This window comes from Cebus imitator, unplaced genomic scaffold, assembly GCF_001604975.1.
Source record: "Cebus imitator isolate Cc_AM_T3 unplaced genomic scaffold, Cebus_imitator-1.0 Scaffold79, whole genome shotgun sequence".
Lineage (NCBI taxonomy): Eukaryota > Metazoa > Chordata > Mammalia > Primates > Cebidae > Cebus > Cebus imitator.
In genome coordinates this window covers 2,794,246-2,813,642 of record NW_016107394.1, presented here as the reverse complement: position 1 = coordinate 2,813,642, position 19,397 = coordinate 2,794,246, and the positions used below count along the sequence as shown (strand labels likewise).

The window sequence follows — 19,397 nt, the reverse complement described above, 5'->3', positions numbered from 1 at the left end:
ATTATTTCCTCCAGAAAATAATTTTTAAACCTTCATGTTTGTCCAAGTTCCTCTCTTCTAGCACTCCGTATAGTTGAAATTATCCTGTTACTTGTTTGTTTTCAATCCTTGCCCAGGTTCTCATGTTTATGTATTCAAAAGCACGTATACAAACATGGAGTCAGTGCTGAGCATAGTTCTTGGCACAGAATAGGTTCTCAAAAAAATATTTTATTGAACTGAGTTTTTGAATATAATTACTTTATTATTGTGCTTATCATAGGTTTTTTGTTTGTTTGTTTGTTTGTTTGTTTTTGTCATATCCTGAGTTGCATAGATAAGGCATGTGCAAAGAAATTTAGCTGTCAGGCTGGGCACTGTGGCTCACGCAGGTAGTCCCAGCACTTCAAGAGGCCGAGGCAGGCGTTGAACTCATGAGTTCGAGACCAGCTTGGGCAGCATGGTGAACCTGGTCTTCGAAAAAATAAAATAAGGCCAAGCGTGGTGGCTCATGCCTGTGATCCCAGCACTTTGGGAGGCTGAGCCAGGCAGATCACAAGGTCAAGAGATCGAGACCATCCTGGCCAACACGGTGAAACCCCGTCATTGAGACCAACCTGGCCAACATGGTGAAACCTTGTCTCTACTAAATGCAAAGATTAGCTGGATGTGGTGGCACACACCTGTAGTTCCAGCTACTCTGGAGGCTGAGGCAGGAGAATTGCTTGAACCCAGGAAGCGGAGGTTGCAGTGTGCTGAGATCACGCCACTGCACTCCAGCCTAGCAACAGAGTGAGACTCTATCTCAAAAAAATAATAATAATAAAAAATTTAAAAAGAAATTTAGCTGTCATTTGTGAGTATACCTTACATATTAGATTGTTCCTGCCAGGTGTGATGGCTCACACCTGTAATACTAGCACTTTGGGAGGCTGAGGTGGGTGGATCACAAGATCAGGTGTTCAAGACGAACCTGGCCAACATGTTGAAACCCTGTGTCTACTTAAAGTACAAAAATTAGCCGGGCGTGGTGATGGGCACTTGTAATCTCATCTACTCAGGAGGCTGAGGCAGGAGAATTGATTGTACCCAGAAGGCGGAAGTTGTAGTGAGCTGAGATTGCGCCATTGCTTGCCAGCCTGGGCAACAGAGTGAGATTCCATCTCAGGGAGAGAGGAAAAAAAAACAAAAAAACATTGAGTTTTGCCAGGTGTGGTGGCTCATGCCTCTAATCTCAGCACTTTGGGATGCTGAGGCAGGCGGATCATGAGGTCAGGAGTTCAAGACCAGCCTGACCAACATGCTGAAATCCCGTCTCTACTAAAAATACAAAAATTAGCTGGGCATGGTGGCACGTGCCTGTAATCCCAGCTACTTGGGGGGCTGAGGCAGGAGAATCGCTTGAACCCTAGGGGGCAGAGGTTGCAGTGACCCAAGACCATGCCACTGCATTTCAGCCTGGGCAATGGAACAAGACTGTGTCTCAATTAAAAAAGAAAAAAAAAAGATTATTCCTATTAGAGGCTGTTTGGGAGCTGTAAAGGATCAGACCATGGGACGAGAGCAATGGAAACATCTCAGGAGATCAGACTATTTCCTTTCTGTTAATGGTCCCATAGGTCCATGAAATGTATATTAACTCTTCCCTAAAATGTCAATGTAAGGAATACTCAGATTGCCAATATCAGAGATATTGCTTCCTGAACTAATGCTAAAGCTTTATATTTCTTTATGCTAAATGCTTTCTGCTAGTTCAATACTTTGATGTCAAAAATGCACACAAAAGAGACCATTTAAATAACACGGCCAAAAGATGAATATAGGAAAATTCTCCGACAATTCTTTTGTTTGCAGCATCTTATTTACTGTCTAATCTGTACATTTTTCTGGTTTCGATACCTAAATAGCTAAACTTCTATTGTAGTTTCTCCAAAAGCCTTAAGAATTCTCCATCAAACCTTTGGCCCTCTATCTCTGTCTTCCTGCAGCCATGCAACTGTGTTCATATTCTGTTTGTCATCAGTAGCATAGCTAAGGAAGAGCTCCTCTTTGCTATTGGATGGTATGGTTGGTGAGCAGAATCCTGCTATTTAAATATTTCATTTTTAACAAGGTTGTGAAGCATGTGAAAAAACAGGAATATATAGCCCATACGCAGGGTAAAAAGGAGACAAGGGAAACTGTCTCCAAGGAAGTCCAAAAGATTTTAAATTGCCTATTTTTAATATATTACAAAGAGCTAAAAGAAACCACATCTGAAGAACTGAAGGAAAGTGAGAATGATATCTCACCAAATAAAGAATATCCTCAAAGAGATACAAATTATAAAAAGGGATCAAATAGAAATTCTAGAGTTAAAAATACAATAACTGAAATAAAAATATACTAGTAGTCTTCAGCAGCAAAGTTGAATTGACAGAAGGGAGAATCTGAATTTAAAAGTCAGTCAATTGAGATTCTTTTTTTTAATTGTTAATTTTTTATTTCTTTTTTAAATTAGAGATGGGGTCTTGCTATGTTGATCAGGCTGATCTCCAACTCCTGCCCTCAAGCAAACCTCCCATCTTGGCCTTCCAAAATGCTGGGATTACAGGCGTGAGCCATGTCGCCTGGCCGAGACTCTTGAGTTTGATAAAATCACACTAATAATTCCCAGGAAACCATCCCAGAATATATAGTAAAAGAAACAAGGGAATTAAAATGATATATAGAAAATATCGATTTAACAGACCTTTTGAGGATATACTATTTTTTAATTTTTTATTTTTTTTTATTTTTTTTTGGGGGGGGGACGGAGTTTTGCTCGTTACCCAGGCTGGAGTGCAATGGCGCGATCTCGGCTCACCGCAACCTCCGCCTCCTGGGTTCAGGCAATTCTCCTGCCTCAGCCTCCTGAGTAGCTGGGATTACAGGCACGCGCCACCATGCCCAGCTAATTTTTTGTATTTTTAGTAGAGACGGGGTTTCACCATGTTGACCAGGATGGTCTCGATCTCTTGACCTCGTGATCCACCCGCCTCGGCCTCCCAAAGTGCTGGGATTACAGGCTTGAGCCACCGCGCCCGGCTTTTTAATTATTTTATTTAAAAGTGCTGAGTTACTTCAGGTTCTATGAAAGAGGAAACAAATAAGGAAGTTTATGTCTGTAAATTACAAAACAAGAAAAGGAAAATTTCAATGCTGTTTTTCCATAAAGTTTGTGTTATCCTCTTGCATTACTACTAGCATGCAAGATAAGTCAGAGGCCTGAAAAAGGTCTGCTGTACTTCTTATGGTCACTCAGCTGTGAGTGGTTGTTATTAAGGTGTGATAAGTGGTTGTTGAGTTGTGACAAGGTAACAGACTTAGAGCAGTTCTGCTGCTCAGGTACCTAATAGAGTCAGATTCAGAAACCAAGTCTGTCACCAAAATTTCTTAACTATAGTTCTACAGGGGAGATAGATTAAATTCTCTGGTATAACATAGAAATGGTTAAGCCCTATGATTTTAATAACACCATTTACACACACCATTCTCTTCTGACTCTGTCAGATAAGGAATGGAAAGCTCAAAAATGGTCATTGTCTTCCCAGAGTGATGTTGCTAGTGAGTGGTAGAACTAGGGTTGAAAGTATATATGGTTCAGGGCTCTGTATTGCCTATGCTCTTTTGAGATGGCAACCTAAATATTATGTGGTTGTAGCACACTTGCAACTGGGTGACCATAAGTAGTACAGCAGACCTTTTTCCGGCGTCTGACTTATCTTGCATTCTGCTAGTAATGCAAGATGATAACACAAACTTTATAGAAACACAGCATTGAAATTTTCCTTTCCTGGTTTTGTAATTTACAGACATGAACTTCCTTATTTGTTTCCTCTTTCATAGAACCTGAAGTAACCTGAAGTAACTCAGCGCTTTTAAATGAAACAACCACGTATAAAAACAACCACATAAAAAATTAGGTGATATGTTTCTGGTTTTACTTTATATCAGTTGGCAGATTCAGCTACAATAATGCAAATACAGCCCAATACTTGTTTAGATTTCTTTAAAAAGCTACTTTCTCTTTGTAACCTGATTAGGGGTCTTCTGAGAAAGAGAAACAAAAGCAGGGAGGCAATCAGTGTTTTCTTCCAATATCAGCAGACTGTAGAATTTCATGATTTAATTTTAAGACAACTTACATTTATCATCATCTTGATATTTATATCCTTGACTTTTACCAAAGGCTATTTTAGAAATGCCCATTTCTCTGAGAAAAGAAGAGTTTGTTTTTCTAGGCTGCATTAAGGAAACTCAAGGGATTTCAGCATAACTCTATGACTGGAGAATCTGTGCCCTTCCTGGATCTAAATAAGGAGGCCACTGTTTAAACTTCTTACTTTAGGGGAAATTACATCAAATGCTTATGAAAATGACCCATTTTCCCTCCTAATTCATCATAATCTTCTTCAAGTTCTAGGACATTTACACTTCTTTTAAAATAAATGTTTAGTGGAACATTCCAGATTTCTAAGTTTCTGAATATGTCCTTAGAATATTCCCTTCCCCCCCCCCCACTATCTTGAGTATTTAACATTATGAGTTTGGGTTCCAAACTCAACTGATTTTAGGGATCAAGTAAGTCAAATGAATAAAGAGGGCAGAGGTAATATGTAAGGGAGTGTGTGGTCTAATAACTACCTGGAAAAAATGTGGCTGCTTAGAGGCATTCAAATTCAATTGTTTAGAAACATTGCTGAGTCATTAAAACATATTTGTGCTCAGAGTCCCAATGGTTTCTTAGTTTCTCAATTATTACAGAATTATTCTCCTGGAAGTTTGTGTCAAATAGTAAAAAAGTTTGACTATTTTTTTAAAGTATATTTGAATAAATTACCTGCCAAGTTTTTGCATATTGGAGACCACCAAGGAGTTCATTCTGCCAGATTAACTCACATTTATATAAACCTGGAAAGAATGCTTATCCTGCCATTTATGAACATATGTATGCAAAAACTGTTTGGATATGGCTAGTGTAAGTTGGTTATCATTTGTTACTAAAGTAAGAAGTCTTTCAATTGCAAGTAAAAATGACCCAACTCAAAGTAGCTTAGGCAAAACAGAGGAATTTGTTGGCTCAACCAAATCATAGAAAGGATGAGGTGGTGCTTACTCAATCAAGAACTACCCAATTCAAGGACAGCGTTCCTTGCTTCTGCCTGCCATTCCCATCTTCACTTTGCCAAATTTCTCATCACTGCCTTTCTCTGTGAGTTGGTCTAATTCCTTCCTACTACAGATAGGCTCTATCCTCTTGGTAGGAAGAATAGCCGTTTGGTGGGAAGGACAGGCCATTTTTGGACTAATCTTTCAGCTTCGATCCTGGGGATGACTAATTTAGATCAAGGGACCACCTCCACCCAGTAATTAGGGGCGAGGGCCGTGGTTTGAGGTTCTGTCTTGCATATCTGCCTGCCCTGCAGGTTTACCCCTTAGTTCAGGAGAGCAGGATCTGTTGCTAGAAGGAAGAAGAAAGCATGCAAGATTATATATATTTTATGTCTTGGAATTCCACATAAAAAGATGCCACTACTGAAAATATTTGAAAACTACTGAATTAGAGTTTTGTGAAATTAATTACTTTTTTAAGTTATATACAATTTTATAAATGTTATGTAACATCATTAGACTTCTCAGTTATGGGGCTCAAGTATAGGTTTATTCATTTTTTTGTAATCATGTGAATTCTGATTGGTGTATTATTTGTTGAACGGATATTTATTGAGCTCCACCAGTATGCCAAACCCTATATTCAGCATAGAAGATGGAATGGTAAACAGACAGAGCTGATCTCTCCCTTTATGGAACTTAAACAAAAAGAGGGACATACAAACAAATATCACCAGCATGAGGTTTTACGCTATGATCAGGAGTTATGAAGCAAAAAGACAATAGAGATATCCAGAGTAGATGATTAAGTGAAGATACTAAGGCTGATAAGAGTGAGCCAGATCATGGGAGAGAAAGCAGAGAGTAGTCAAGGCAGAAGAAAAGTCTTTGTGAAAGCTCAGAGGCAAAAAAGGAATGTTAGAGAAGCCAAAAACTGTGCATTGCAGAGAAAGTATAGTAGGGAAAGGGAATGGGGAGTTAGGTTTCTGCCACAGGCAGGCGACTGATTAGTGCCATCACACATTGAGGAACCCAAAAAGAAAAGCAGGTGGAAAAGAGAATCATTCAATCTAAGAGGCAGTTTGATACACAGGTTTGAAAGTCAGAGGAGGACGCCAGGTATAATGGCTCACGCCAGTAATCCTAGCACTTTGGGAGGCCGAGGCTGGTGGATCATGAGGTCAGGAGTTTGAGACCAGTCTGGCTAACACGGTGAAACCCTGTCTCTACTAAAAATACAAAATTAGCCGGGTATGATGGCAGGCGCCTGTAATCCCAACTACTCAGAAGGCTGAAGCAGGAGAATCACTTGAATCCGGGGAGATTTCAGTGAGCCGAGATCACGCCATTGTACTCTAGCCTAGGCGACAGAGTGAGACTCTGTTTCAAGAAAAAAAAAAAAAAAAAGGAGGGAAGTAGTGTCTGGTCAAAATAAAAGTCAGTCTGATAGCATTGACTCAGAATGCTGTTACAAGATCTTGTGAAGAATATATGTATAGGTATCTGACCTTGTCTGTACAATTGTATTTGATAGATGTTTGCTGGATACTGTTATGTAAGATGTAAGAGGAGTTTTTAAAAAATAATTTTAAAAAATTTTTTTATTTTATTAAAAAATTTAAGGAAGGGCGTGGTGGCTCACACCTTGTAGTCCCAGAGCACTTTGGGAGGCTGAGGTGGGCGGATCACTTGAGGCCAGGAGTTCGAGACCAGCCTGGCCAACATGATGAAACCCCATCTCTACTAAAACACAAACACACACACACACACACACACACACACANACACACACACACACACACACACACACACACACACACACACACACACACGTTATGCATAGTGGTGCATGCCTGTAATCCCAGCTATTCAGGAAGCTGAAGCAGGAGAATCACTTGAACCCAGGAAGCAGAGGTTGCAGTGAGCCAAGATTACACCACTGTACCCCAGCCTGGGCGACAGAGCAAGACTCCGTCAATTTGTGTAATCAGCTTTCACAACATATTATTTTTTTCATCATAATAAAGGTGACCCAATTAAGATAAATGCCTCGTTCTTTACTTCACTCTCAAAATGTTTCTCTGGTGCTTTCCTGCTTATACAACTGGGGTCTGCTTTTGAGTTCACACCCTTCTCAGTTTGATTCATTTCAATCATCATTTATTAGAGGCCTTCTCTGCTAAGGATAGGATAAAGGGAAGAAGCAAGTGCTGCCTGTTCGTCAGGAATTAAGGGTGTTTTGGGAAAATCTGACATGTATTTAAATGGTTTCAATATAGTGTTTTAAATAAAATGGTGGGGAGTTTGTAAAAAGCATTTTCAAGCTCTTTGGTTCTACTTTTTGGGACTATTTTTATTCTAATCATTGGCTTTTTAATCAAAGTCCATATAAATATTTATGTCATCTGCCTTCCAGTCACAAACCATGTTGAGATAGTACTACCCAGAATTGCCTTGAACTTTATCTCTAGAGGCCATCATTGGTTCAGACAATTGCAGTTAAGGCAGAGGGCTGGAGCAAATCATAGGGTTGTCATCCACTTCCTGTGCTTTGAATTCCAACTGTTTCTTAATTTTTGTATCACCTGCATTAACTCTATGCACACTAGCAATAATTCACCCAGGCCAGAAGGCCTCCAGCTATCTTACCCACCAGAAAATTAGTTCATGTGCAGGTTAGTAAGTACCACAGCCTTGCAAAGGCGGTAATTAAAATGCAGGGAATTCTGGGTGTTGAATAGCTGGAAAGATATTTTAAGGTTAATCTCCATTGAAGGAGGCTTCTGATCAAATGGGCCTCCTCTCACCTACTTAAATAAGATTCAATCCATGATTTGCAATAATACCCATAGAGCATATAAAAGAATATTGTGGGAACACTAAGGAAAAGCTAGTTGAATCAGTTTTGTAAAGCACTTGGAACTCAGTAAGCCATTAGTGAATGTTGGTTGCCTGTGCTAACCATCATTATTAGTAGTAGTAGTAGTATTTAAGTGGAAGAGAAGGGGGAAAGGACATTCTAGGCCAAGAGTATAACTTAATTGAAAACATGAAAGTGAATGTCATTTTCCAAAATAACTCAGTATGGTTGGGATATAGAGTATAATGTAGAGAACAGTGATGAGATATGGTGCTAATGAGAGAGAGTTATGTTGGGACCAGATTGTAAAGAATCTTAAATGCCAGCTGAAGAATTTCTACTTTTCAAAATATACAGCAGGAGCCATTGGAAAAAAAAAAATTGTGGATTTTTTTTAACCTCATATTCAGGTTTTCTTTTTCTTTTTCTATGAAAAATTTTCAATATACACTGAATGGGAAAAAAAAAAAGGCAGTATAATGACCCCCATGTACTCATTACCCAGCTTTAACCATTATCAATATGTGGCCAATGCACTGATGATTTTAAAGCAAGGCAAGAATGACTAACATTATACCACATCCATTACCTTACTTAATCTTCACTACGTCCTGTGGAGTATGTGGTACTCCCACTTTCCTTAATTACAAATAAGAAAACCATCAACATGATAAAGTAAGTAAAAGCTCTGGGATTCTAACCCGCATCCAACTGGTTTCAGAGCTCAAGCTCTTTCCTGTCTCGCAGCTGAAGTAGAGCATGATTGCCAGTAGAAAACAGCTGCTGATCCATCTACAGTAACAGTACCTTTTGGTGCTCTTGACTCTATTCAGGATGGTAGGCTTCTCTGCCTGCAGCCACTCTACTTCCAGAGGGTCACCAGAATCTAAGTCCACATAAATGCCCAACCTAGTCAGTCAGCTAAAGTAACTGTGCAGTTCAATAGTTTTCAAAGTATGGTCCCAGGCCAGTGGCAAGTTGTTAGAAAATGCAGACTCTTAGGGCCCAACTTCAGCCTACTGAATCAGAGACTGGGAGTGGGGCCCAGCAATTTGTTTGTTTTTTAAAACAGACTTTATTGTTTAGAGCAGTTTTAGTTCCACAACAAAATTCAACAGAAGGTACAGAGATCTCTCTTCCCCTAGATTTCCTCCCACTATCAATATCCCCCACCAGAGTGGTATATTTGTTACAATACATGAACCTATGTTGACACCATCATCATCACCCTAAATTCGTAGTTTACCTTAGGGTTCATTCTTTACATTGTACAATCTGGGTTTACCATAATGTATAATGACATGTATCCACCATTGTGGTAGTATACAGAATAGCCTCACTATGCTGAAACAATCTATGTTTTTATAAGCTCTGCAGGGATTCTCAGGTGTATTTAACTTTGGGAACAACTGGTTTAGTTAGGCCTTAGAAAATGGAAGGCAGCTAGTATCTGAAGGAATCTTCCTTACCCCTAAGGCTTACAGGGTTTTTTGTCTACCTGTAAAAGAAGAGAGGGCAGGACTGAAATACATTTGTTTTGTGCTTGTCGATTGTTAGGATAGTAAAAACTAGGATATTACTATTAAGTTGGGATTTGCCTTTTTAAAAAGAATGGTCCAAATCCCTGTTGGAGGTAAATCTTTTTAATATAAATAGTTAGGTACTGCTAGTGCACCAAGTTGCCATTTTTTTAAACTCTTTTATATTAAATAATGCACCTCTGTATAATTCTGGTTGACATTCTTCCATCTTAAGTGAAGAAAGATGCTTCTACATCTAAATTCAAAGCTGTCAACAAAAGTTCAGTATTTCTAATTAAACTTTTTTTGTTACGGGATCTCTGGGGTGCCAATTTTTCTGGTCAGGAACCTCTGTGGCCTTGGTGCCTTTGCCCAAGTTCTTGTCCTGCATCCAGGAAGCATGAGGTAGGCAGACAAGTGAAGAGTGAAGAAGAGTTTTATTTACTGTTAGAACAGCAGAGGAGTGGGTAGCTCCTCTCTGTAGGCAGATCATCCCCTGGAGTGTTCAGCTCTCGGCAGAGAGGAGGCCCTGGAGAGGGTAGCTTTTCTCCACAGGCAAGTCATTTGGACATCTCTGCAGGTCACTGAAGCTCTCAGCAGAGAGGGTAGCTCCTGCAGCTGGCTGTCCCATCATCTCTAGCTATCAGCAGAGAGAGTACTCTGCAACTATTCATCCCATCCTCTCTCTGCCCTCTTCCTCCTCTGGCCATCCTCTCCCCTGACTGAGCCCAGGGCTTTTATGGACCTCAGAGGGGAGGACCGGTGTGCTGATTGGGTGAGTGGCTATATGAAAACCTAGAAGTGGCACTACAAGTTCCCACTCTAGTCTGCTGGACTGGCAGTCCAGACCCCAGTCTTTAGGCCCTCCCCGGCCTGAAGGTGGTGCCTTGCTGGGAACCCACCCCGCTTCTGCCCAGGACTCTGCCCCCTGCTGCTATTCCGGGCCCTGGGGATCAACCACAGCCCCACTGATCAGAGCAGGCTCCAGGAGAGGAGAGAAGCCAGGCAGCAGGAACAGACATCCCCAAGCCAGCAGGGACAGGGGCAGGTGCCCTTCCCAGGTGTGCCCCAAGAACACAGGGAAGCTCGGATCCACAGCTGCAGTTTGGGCAGCTGTAGCCCCTCCCGGGAGGCCAGGGTCTGCAGCTGCAGTTTGGGAGACTACAGTGGCACCTGGGGAGCTCCCATCCCAACTCAGAAGGGGCAGGGCTCCCACTGGCTCCATGGAGTATGCAGCCCCAGCAGTGCTGCCCTGCTGTAGCTGGCATGATGGCAGCAGCCACTGCTGTCACTTTGGTAAGGCTTTGGCAGCTGTTTGGATGATCATGTCTACTGGTGGACCCTGGGATACATGTGTCAGTTATTATCTCATGATGAGATAATATATGTTTTATTGCTGAAGTGAAATATAGAAACAAATTACTTCTTGAATGTCTTTATAAAAGTGTTTAGAATTTATTTATTTATTTTAAAGATAGGGTCTTGCTCTGTTGTCCAGGCTGGGGTGCAGTGGCATGATCATAGATGACTGCTGATTAAAACTCAAAGACTGTTTGGGCTCAAACAGCCTTCCTGCCTCAGTGTCCCAAGTAGCTGAGATCATAGGCTCATGTCACTGTACCCAGTTAGAATTTTTAAAGTAGGATTTAAGAAGCTGAGTGAATGTATAATTCCTGATTTGTGATATACTTCTATCAAAATTAATAGTACAATTCCTTTAGTGAAAAATACCTTTCAGAAATAATCCTGATTATAGTAAGGTCAAAAAGAGAAGTACCACCAGAACTTCGATTTTCTTTTTTCAACTTTTCTCCTCCCTCTCACTTCACCCATAAAGCTAGCACAGAGTCCGGGCACAGCACAGTGGGTACTATCTATATTGCACTGAGAAAATAGAAACTGTGTGGGTATTTGATTCACCTTAAAATCATGCCCCCCCCTTTTTTTTTTTTTTTTTTTTGGAGCTCACAATAACCATATTACCATTTACTATACTCAAAATACACCAGTGGTTTCTTGCAAAAACATAATCATGTTATGATTGTCCACCAAGACCATTTCTAAGGCAGAAACCATGTATCAGAAGCTGTTATATGTTCTTTTTTTAAACAAGTTCAGGGAAAGTATGCCCTGATACAGGAAATTTTGTTCAGACTTAATAAACCAGCAGTGTCTCTGGTAATGTTACATAATTACATGGAAATCATACTAAAAACATTTGCAGTGCCTAAATTTAAAGTGCTCAATGGTGTCATCTAGTGGTGTAAGCATTACAGAAGGTGTGGCTTTATTACCCAGTGTTTTTTGGACAGAATTTGTGTATTTTAAAAAAAAGTCATACTAAAAGTTTAATGTAACAGCCAAACATAAGATACAATGGAAGACCTCCACTGATGATTCTTAGATATAATACCAACACGGAAGCAACAAAAGAAAAGTAGCTAAGTTAGACTGCATCAAAATTTAAAACTTGTAAGCCGAATAGACTGCCTGTTGTCCCAGCTATTTGGGAGGCTGAGACAGGAGGATTACTGGAGCCCAGATGTTTGAGTCCAGCCTGGAAAACATGACAAGACCCTATCTCTTTTTTAAAAAAGTAAAACTTTTATACATCAAAAGAAATTTTCAAGAAAGTAAAAAGCCCACAAAATGGGAGAAAATATTTGCAAATCATATATGTTGTAAGAATCTAGTATCCAGAATATATAAGGAATTCTTACACTCCAACAACAAAAGACAACCTAATTTATTTATGTATTTATTTTTCTGAGATGGAGTCATGCTCTGTTGCCCAGAGCTGGAGTGCAATGGTGCGATCTTGGCTCACTGTAACCTCTGTCTCCCAGGTTCAAGCAATTCTCGTGCCTCAGCCCCCCAAGTAGCTGGGATTACAGGCGCACGCCTGGCTAATTTTTGTATTTCTAGAAGAGATGGGGTTTCACCATGTTGGCCAGGCTGGTCTCAAACTCTTGACCTCATGATCCACCCGCCTCAGCCTCCCAAAGTGCTGGGATTACAGGCATGAACCACCGTGCCCAGCCTGACAACCTAATTGAAAAATGAGTTAAGGACTTGAGTAGGCATTTCTCCAAAGAAGATATACAGATGGCCAATAAGCACATGAAAAGATGCTCAACATAATTAGTCATTAGAGAAATGCAGATCAAAACCACAAAGAGATACCATTCCTAACCACTAATATAGCTTTCATAATTTAAAAAAATACCAAAATACAAAAGAATAACTGTTGGCAAGGGTGTAGAGAATTTGAACCCTCATAACATTGCTAGTAGAAAGGTAAAATGTTGCAGTCACTGTGGAAAGCACTTTGACAGTTCCTCAAAATTAGACATGGTTCTTTATCATATAATATACTCAGCAATTCCATTCCTGGGTATATTCCCAAAAGAAATGGAAAAAGGTGCTCAAACAAAAACTTGTACACAAATGTTCATAGCAGCATTATTTATAATAGTCAAAAAGTGGGGGAAAGGCAAATTTATATCACCTGATTAATAAAATGTGGTATAACAGAATATTATTAAGCTGTAAAAAGGAATGAAGTACTTAGCAAATCAATGAACCTTGAAAATATTATGCTGAGTGACAGAAGCCAGGCACAAAAAGTCATATAGTATGTGATTTCATTTATATGAAATATCCAGAGTAGGCAAATCCATAGAAGTAGAAAGCAGACTCGTGGTTGCCAGGGGGGTGGAGGGAGGAAGGAAGGGATGGAGAATGAGTACTTAACTAGTACAGTGTTTTTGGAGAAGTGGTGGAATTAGATAATGGAAATTGTTATATAGCTTCATCAGTGTACTAAAAGCCACTGAGTTGTACACTTTAAAATTGTTAAAATGGTGACTTATATTAGGTGAATTTTATACTGCGATTTTTACCTCTACTGATTGGCAAGACTTCAGAACCTTGATTATTGTTATTATTAATTATTATCATATTTTTCCATAGTTGTTGCTAGTATGTATAAGTATATTCTTTTTTTAATCTAAAATTATTTGGTACATACTTTTCATCTATACAGTTTCCACAGCTTTTATTTTGGTGGCTGTATACATCATAGCTTAATTATTTCTCAAATGTTCAGTGATTTTTCTCTCTTTTTTTTTTTCCGGTTTCAAAGATTCCTGTTACAGATGTTTAAGGAAATAAGAGTTTTCAAATGCTTCATAGATATTACACTGGTTTTTCTTCCCCAAAGCAGTATCTCTGAGTCGTTTTTCTTTTTTAAATAGTTTTGTTGTGTTTTTTATCTGACTGCTGTTTAGTAAATATACATACACTAATTTATAATCCTACCAATAATGGTTTGGGGGAAAATGGAGGAGATTGTTATAGAGTGTCTACTCTTTTCCAGGCACTGCACCTGCATCCTTTCACATTTGTTATTTCACTTAACTCCTAAGCTTAACCAGATTAGGAAAGATCAGAACCCACTCATTTTGTCTCTAAGTTGTGTCCTATTTTCCCACAGCTTTACTAATATTGGATCTTACCTTTTTTAGTTCCTGTTTATTAGAGAGATTCAACATTTTCTGAAGTGATTGTTAACTGTTCATATTTACTTACAATCTGTATCTTTTGTCCATTTATTATTAACAAATTTTAAACTTAACATACCTACTTTTCTCATAGGCAGAAGGTATCACACGTCAAAACTTTGCTATAGTTTTTTCCTGCTTTTATTTACTCCTGTGTTACAGGCTCTGGATGGAAATGTGTATGATCATCTCAAGGATTATTTAATAACCTTCAGCCGGACTGAGCTAGAAACATGCCAAGCTGTGCAGAACACATTCCAGTTTTTATTAGAAAACTCCAGCAAGGTAAGTTACCTTTAGCGCAGTGTGTAGTGTTATCCAACTTAGAAGCTAAAGTATTTCTGCATACAAAGAAAATGAAGGTACCAGTGATATTAGAAGAATGCATTTAAGGACAAATTTTCTGGAAACAGCATTCCTTCTAACAAAGTTGGAGGAGATTCTGTTCTCCTTGTTGATGAGTTGGTGAAGATGCACCAAGGGCAAAAAGGAAGGTGATGATACAAGCTGGTTTAGAACATTGGTCCATTGCCATATACATTGCCTTTGAGAGGGATTTGAACTTCTACCCAGAGTTTGAATACGTTCTGTTCACACGGGGGAAACAGTAGGTTGTGTGTCAATACAAAGGGTATTATAAGAGCACAGAGAGAAAAGGAGCATTTTATAATTGATACAGAAATAAATACTGTAGTGTCTTGGTTTTTGTGGTTTTTGTTTTTATTTTACAAATTAAGCCCTACTATATATATGCTGTCATTTTTCAATAGCAGTCTTTTCATTTTAAAGTGTTGCTATCCATCAGGTTTGCTGACATGTCACATTGTATGCAGAAAAAATAAATGTAATGACTTTTCCTCAAGATTTGATAGATTAAAATGTTTTACAATTGTGAAACTGTCTTTTGGAAGATAAATAGTTCCTGTGGTTAGTAAATGTTTTTTATCTGATAAATTAAATGCACAATAAATATTTCCTGACTAAAGGAATGCATTTAAATATATATATGCATTCTATAACTGCTACTTTAAAGATCCAGTTCAATTCTTTTTTTTTTTTTTTTTGTCAGGGAGAGTGAGAACTGGCTAATACTTATAGAAGAGGGATTAGGATACCCATTTTCACATGACAGTGTCCAAAGATAGGAAAGAAAAGGGGCATAGACTCTTCATCCCAAATGCCTCTTGTGTATATATTCTTGTTTTCACTGTACCAGAGCTCCCAATTCTTCATTTAGAAAAATGTTAAAAATGCTAGGTTGATATGGAAATGCAAAGATCACTAGCCTGGTGCTTTGAATTCCTGTTATATGTCTGTTTGCCTGTATTGTTACCCCCCAAAATCTAAGAAAAAAGGAAAATGTAGTAAAATGTTAATTGAAAAATCTGTAGTATATGCATAGGTATTTACGTATAATTTGTTTGATTTTAATGCATTATATTTGAATTTTTTCAGAAAAAAATGTTGGAAAAGTCTATGAAAAGCATCTGCTCCTTCTATAAAGTGGTTGATTTTTGACTAGTGATCAATTTTGTTGTTTTTGTTATTTTTAGTAGAGACAAGGTTTCACCATGTTGGTCAGGCTGGTCTCAAAGTCCTGGCCTCAAATGATCCACCTGCCCCGGCCTCCCAGAGTGCTAGGATTACAGGCGTGAGCCACCGTGCCCAGCCATGGTCAAATTTTTTAAGTTTATTTGTCCATTTAGGTTTTCCATTTCTTTTTCAGTATCTTTGGGTAACTTTTCCTAGACAATTGTCCATCTCATTTAAGTTATCAGATTTGGTGTCATAAATTGGTTTATAAACTTGTTTGCTTCTATTGCTGTCTCTGTTTTTATTTTTAATATTGTTTGTGCCCTCTGTCTTATTTTGCCCAGACTTGCCAGTCTATTTTATTAATCTTTGCCATGCACCAGATAAAATGACCTTTGTTCTGCTCCTTTCTGTTGTTTCTATTTCCTTAATTTTTGCCTTTATCTTCATTATTTCTTTCTACTGTCTTACAGTTTATGTTGTTGTTATTTCTCAAGCTTCTTTTTCTATTTAGATCCCATGTTTTCAGTCTTTCTTGTTTCTAAGTAAATTCATTTAAAGCTTTTTAAAAAGTGTCTTTCTGCTTGAACCGAATTGTGTGATATATAGGGCTTTTGTTATTATTTCTATTTTTTTCTCCTTATTAACCCATGATTATTTAGAAATGAGTTTTGCAGTTTTCATTCAGTTGGAATATGTGGTAGGGTGACATTTTTATTTCTAATTTTATTATAAATTGTATTTTTTAATCCAATTACATTTTCTCTAATTTTATCAGAGAGGTTATCTTCTAGCAGAATTCTTTGAAATACTTTTTTCCAAGAATAAGTTGGACTGGACACATTACCCTTAGTTTATAAAACATGTAAACATTGTAGTCATAACAGATAGCTAATATTTTACACATTCTTAATAATTTCCTAGGACTTTTAGCATGGGGTATATCTTGAATCCCTTGAGGTTGTCATTACTATGTTCATTTATAAGAAGGAAATTGGACTCAGAAGATTATGCGACTTGGCCTGAGGTTACACACACACACATAATACTTTCCATGCTCTTCTACTATATTCTCTTTAGCTTGTATCATTTTAATAGAAAATGAATTAAGAATTTATGAACTAGTTTGAACACATAAAGAGATAAGCTTTTATTTTCTGCATTCACTCATATGAGTATCTCACTCCCCAGGGATGAGGAATAAATGAGATGCTCTTACATTTAAATTGAAAGTGGTAGGAATAAAAATTTAATAAGGATAATGTCTCTAGAAGTTGTACCCTTTTGTTCCAAGTACCAGAAGATGCCTACGAGTTTCATGTCCTATGCTTTGCTGTTATAAAGAGCTTGTTATGCCACTCTTGTTATACTGCTGAAAGCAACCTAAAGAGAAGTTTGACACTTTTTAATTTTTTTTATTTTATATCATTATTACTTTGTTCAAAATGTGACATATTCCAAAAGATATTTTGGTGGCAGTTCATACCAACATACTGTAAATGTTAAAGTGCTTTCTATACCGTTCATCCCCTAAATGGAAACAGATGGTCCTAGGAGCTTTTGTTAAATTTTAATTATTTATAAAGCTTGCTTTTCTCCTTAATATTTTATGAAGTGCTTTGTATATGTAACTGAAGCAGATGTTGTCATAGGTATTTTCTCTAGGATAGTAACTCCAAAGATAGCTCTGCTGGCCTTTATAGTTTGCTTGCTTTTTGTCTCCATAAGGAAACTCCTACCAATCAATAACAAAGCTCATTTAAGAATTCAGAAAATAACAATGTTATTCCACATTTATTTGGAAATTAAATTTTCAAGTGTTACTATTCTTAATACCTTGAAGTCTAACCAAAAACAGGTAAGTAAAAGGAAGGAAAAAAAACCTTATGATCATTTCAATAGACACAGAAAAAGCACTTGACAAAATCAGTACTTTTTTGTGATAAACACTCAGCAAACTAGAAAAGAAGGAAACTTACATAACATTATAGCATTTGTGGAAACCCTACAACCAATATCGTATTCAATAATGAAAAACTGAAAGCTTCCCCTGCTAATATCAGGAACAAGGCAAGGATACCCATTTTCACCACTGCTATTAACCATTGTACTAGAAGTCCTAGCCAGAGCAATTCAGTAAGAAAAATAAATAAAAGATATCTAAATTGAAAAAAGAGGAATTAAAATACGTCTTCTTGCAGATGACATGATTATATTTGTCAGCTAATCCATTAAGAAAATTACTAGAGCTAATAAATTTAGCAAAGTATAAGATAAAAACACAAAAATCAGTTGTAGCTCTATATTCCATCAATGAATCATCCAAAAAGAAAGTTAAGAAAATAATTCGAACTACAATAATACTCAAAGAATAAACTACTTAGGAATAAATTTAACAAAAGCAGTTGAAGACCTGTACACTGAAAACTAGAAAACATTGCTGAAAGAAATAAAAGACTTCAATAAACACATATAATAGATGTTGATGGATTGGGAGATTTTATATTGCTAATATTGTAATAGTCCCCAAAGTGATCTACAGATTCAGTGTAGTCTCCATCAGAATTCCTTTTTGATATGGAATAGTCTTTTTTTGCAGAAATGGAAAAGCTAGTCCTCAATTTTTTTTTTTAATTTGAGACAGGGTCTCACTCTGTCACCCAGCCTGGAGTACAGTGGTGTGAGCTCAGCTCACTGCAACCCACTGCAACCTCCACCTTCCAGGTTCAAGCAATTCTCCTGCCTCAGCCTCCCAAATAGCTATAATTACAGGCATATGCCATCATGCCTGGCTAATTTTTTTGTATTTTTAGTCAAGATGGGGTTTCACCAAGTTAGCCAGGCTGGTCTTGAACTCCTGACCTCAAGTGATTCACCTGCCTTGGCCTCCCAAAGTGCTGGGATTACAGGCATGAACCACCATACCTGGCCCAGTCCTCAAATTAATATGGAACTACAAGGGGCCATGAATAGTCTAAACAGTATTGAAACAGAAAAATAAAGTTGGAAGACCCACTTACCAATTTCATAACTTACTATACAGTTATGGTAGTAAAGATAGTGTGATATGGACATAAGTATAGACATATAGACCAATGAAATAGAATTGAGCCTTCAGAAATAATCCCAAACACCTATGGTCAATTGATTTGCAACAAAGATGTCATGACTATTCAATAGATAAAGAATATTCTCTTTAGAAAAAGGTTCTGGGAGGCCGGGCGCGGTGGCTCACGCCTGTAGTCCCAGCACTTTGGGAGGCCAAGGTGGGTAGATCACGAGGTCAAGAGATCAAGACCCTCCTGGCCAACATAGTAAAACCCCGTCTTTACTAAAATATAAAATTAGCTGGTCGTGGTGGTGCACGTCTGTAGTCCCAGCTACTTGAGAGACTGAGGCAGGAGAATTGCTTGAACCCAGGAGGCGGAGGTTACAGTGAGCCAAGATTGCACCGCTGCACTCCAGCCTGGCACCTGGCAACAGAGCAAGACTCTGTCTCCAAAAATAAAAAAAAAACTTAAAAAAACTGAAAAGATTCTGGAACAGCTGGATAGCCACATGCAAAAGAATGAAGTTCAGGCCAGGCATGGTGGCTTACGCCTGTAAGTAATCCCAGCACTTTGGGAGGCTGAGGCGGGCAGATCACGAGATCAGGAGTTCAAGACCAGCCTGATCAAGATGGTGAAACCCCATCTCTACTACAAATACAAAAATTAACCAGGTGTAGTGGCTCACGCCTGTAATCCCAGCTAATTGGGAGGCTGAGGCAGGATAATTTCTCAAACTTGGGAGGCAGAGGTTGCAGTGAGC

At 38.3% G+C, this 19,397-nt stretch overlaps 1 protein-coding gene and 1 long non-coding RNA gene across 6 annotated transcripts in view; one reads left to right on the top strand and one right to left on the bottom strand.

The window, feature by feature from the left end:
• The window catches only part of FCHSD2 (FCH and double SH3 domains 2), a 292,296-nt gene that overhangs the window by 187,262 nt on the left and 85,637 nt on the right, over nt 1-19,397 (top strand). For all 5 annotated transcript variants that reach the window (XM_037740096.1, XM_017533100.2, XM_017533103.2 and 2 more), the window contains one exon: nt 14,217-14,339. In XM_037740096.1, coding sequence (XP_037596024.1) covers nt 14,217-14,339 — 123 coding nt within the window. The remainder of the gene's footprint in view (nt 1-14,216; nt 14,340-19,397) is intronic.
• The window catches only part of LOC119471944, a 20,756-nt gene continuing 7,815 nt past the window's right edge, over nt 6,457-19,397 (bottom strand). The window contains exons 2-3 of the long non-coding RNA XR_005201042.1: nt 8,775-8,779; nt 6,457-6,467 (exon numbers count right to left, since the gene is read on the bottom strand). This is a non-coding gene — a long non-coding RNA (uncharacterized LOC119471944). The remainder of the gene's footprint in view (nt 6,468-8,774; nt 8,780-19,397) is intronic.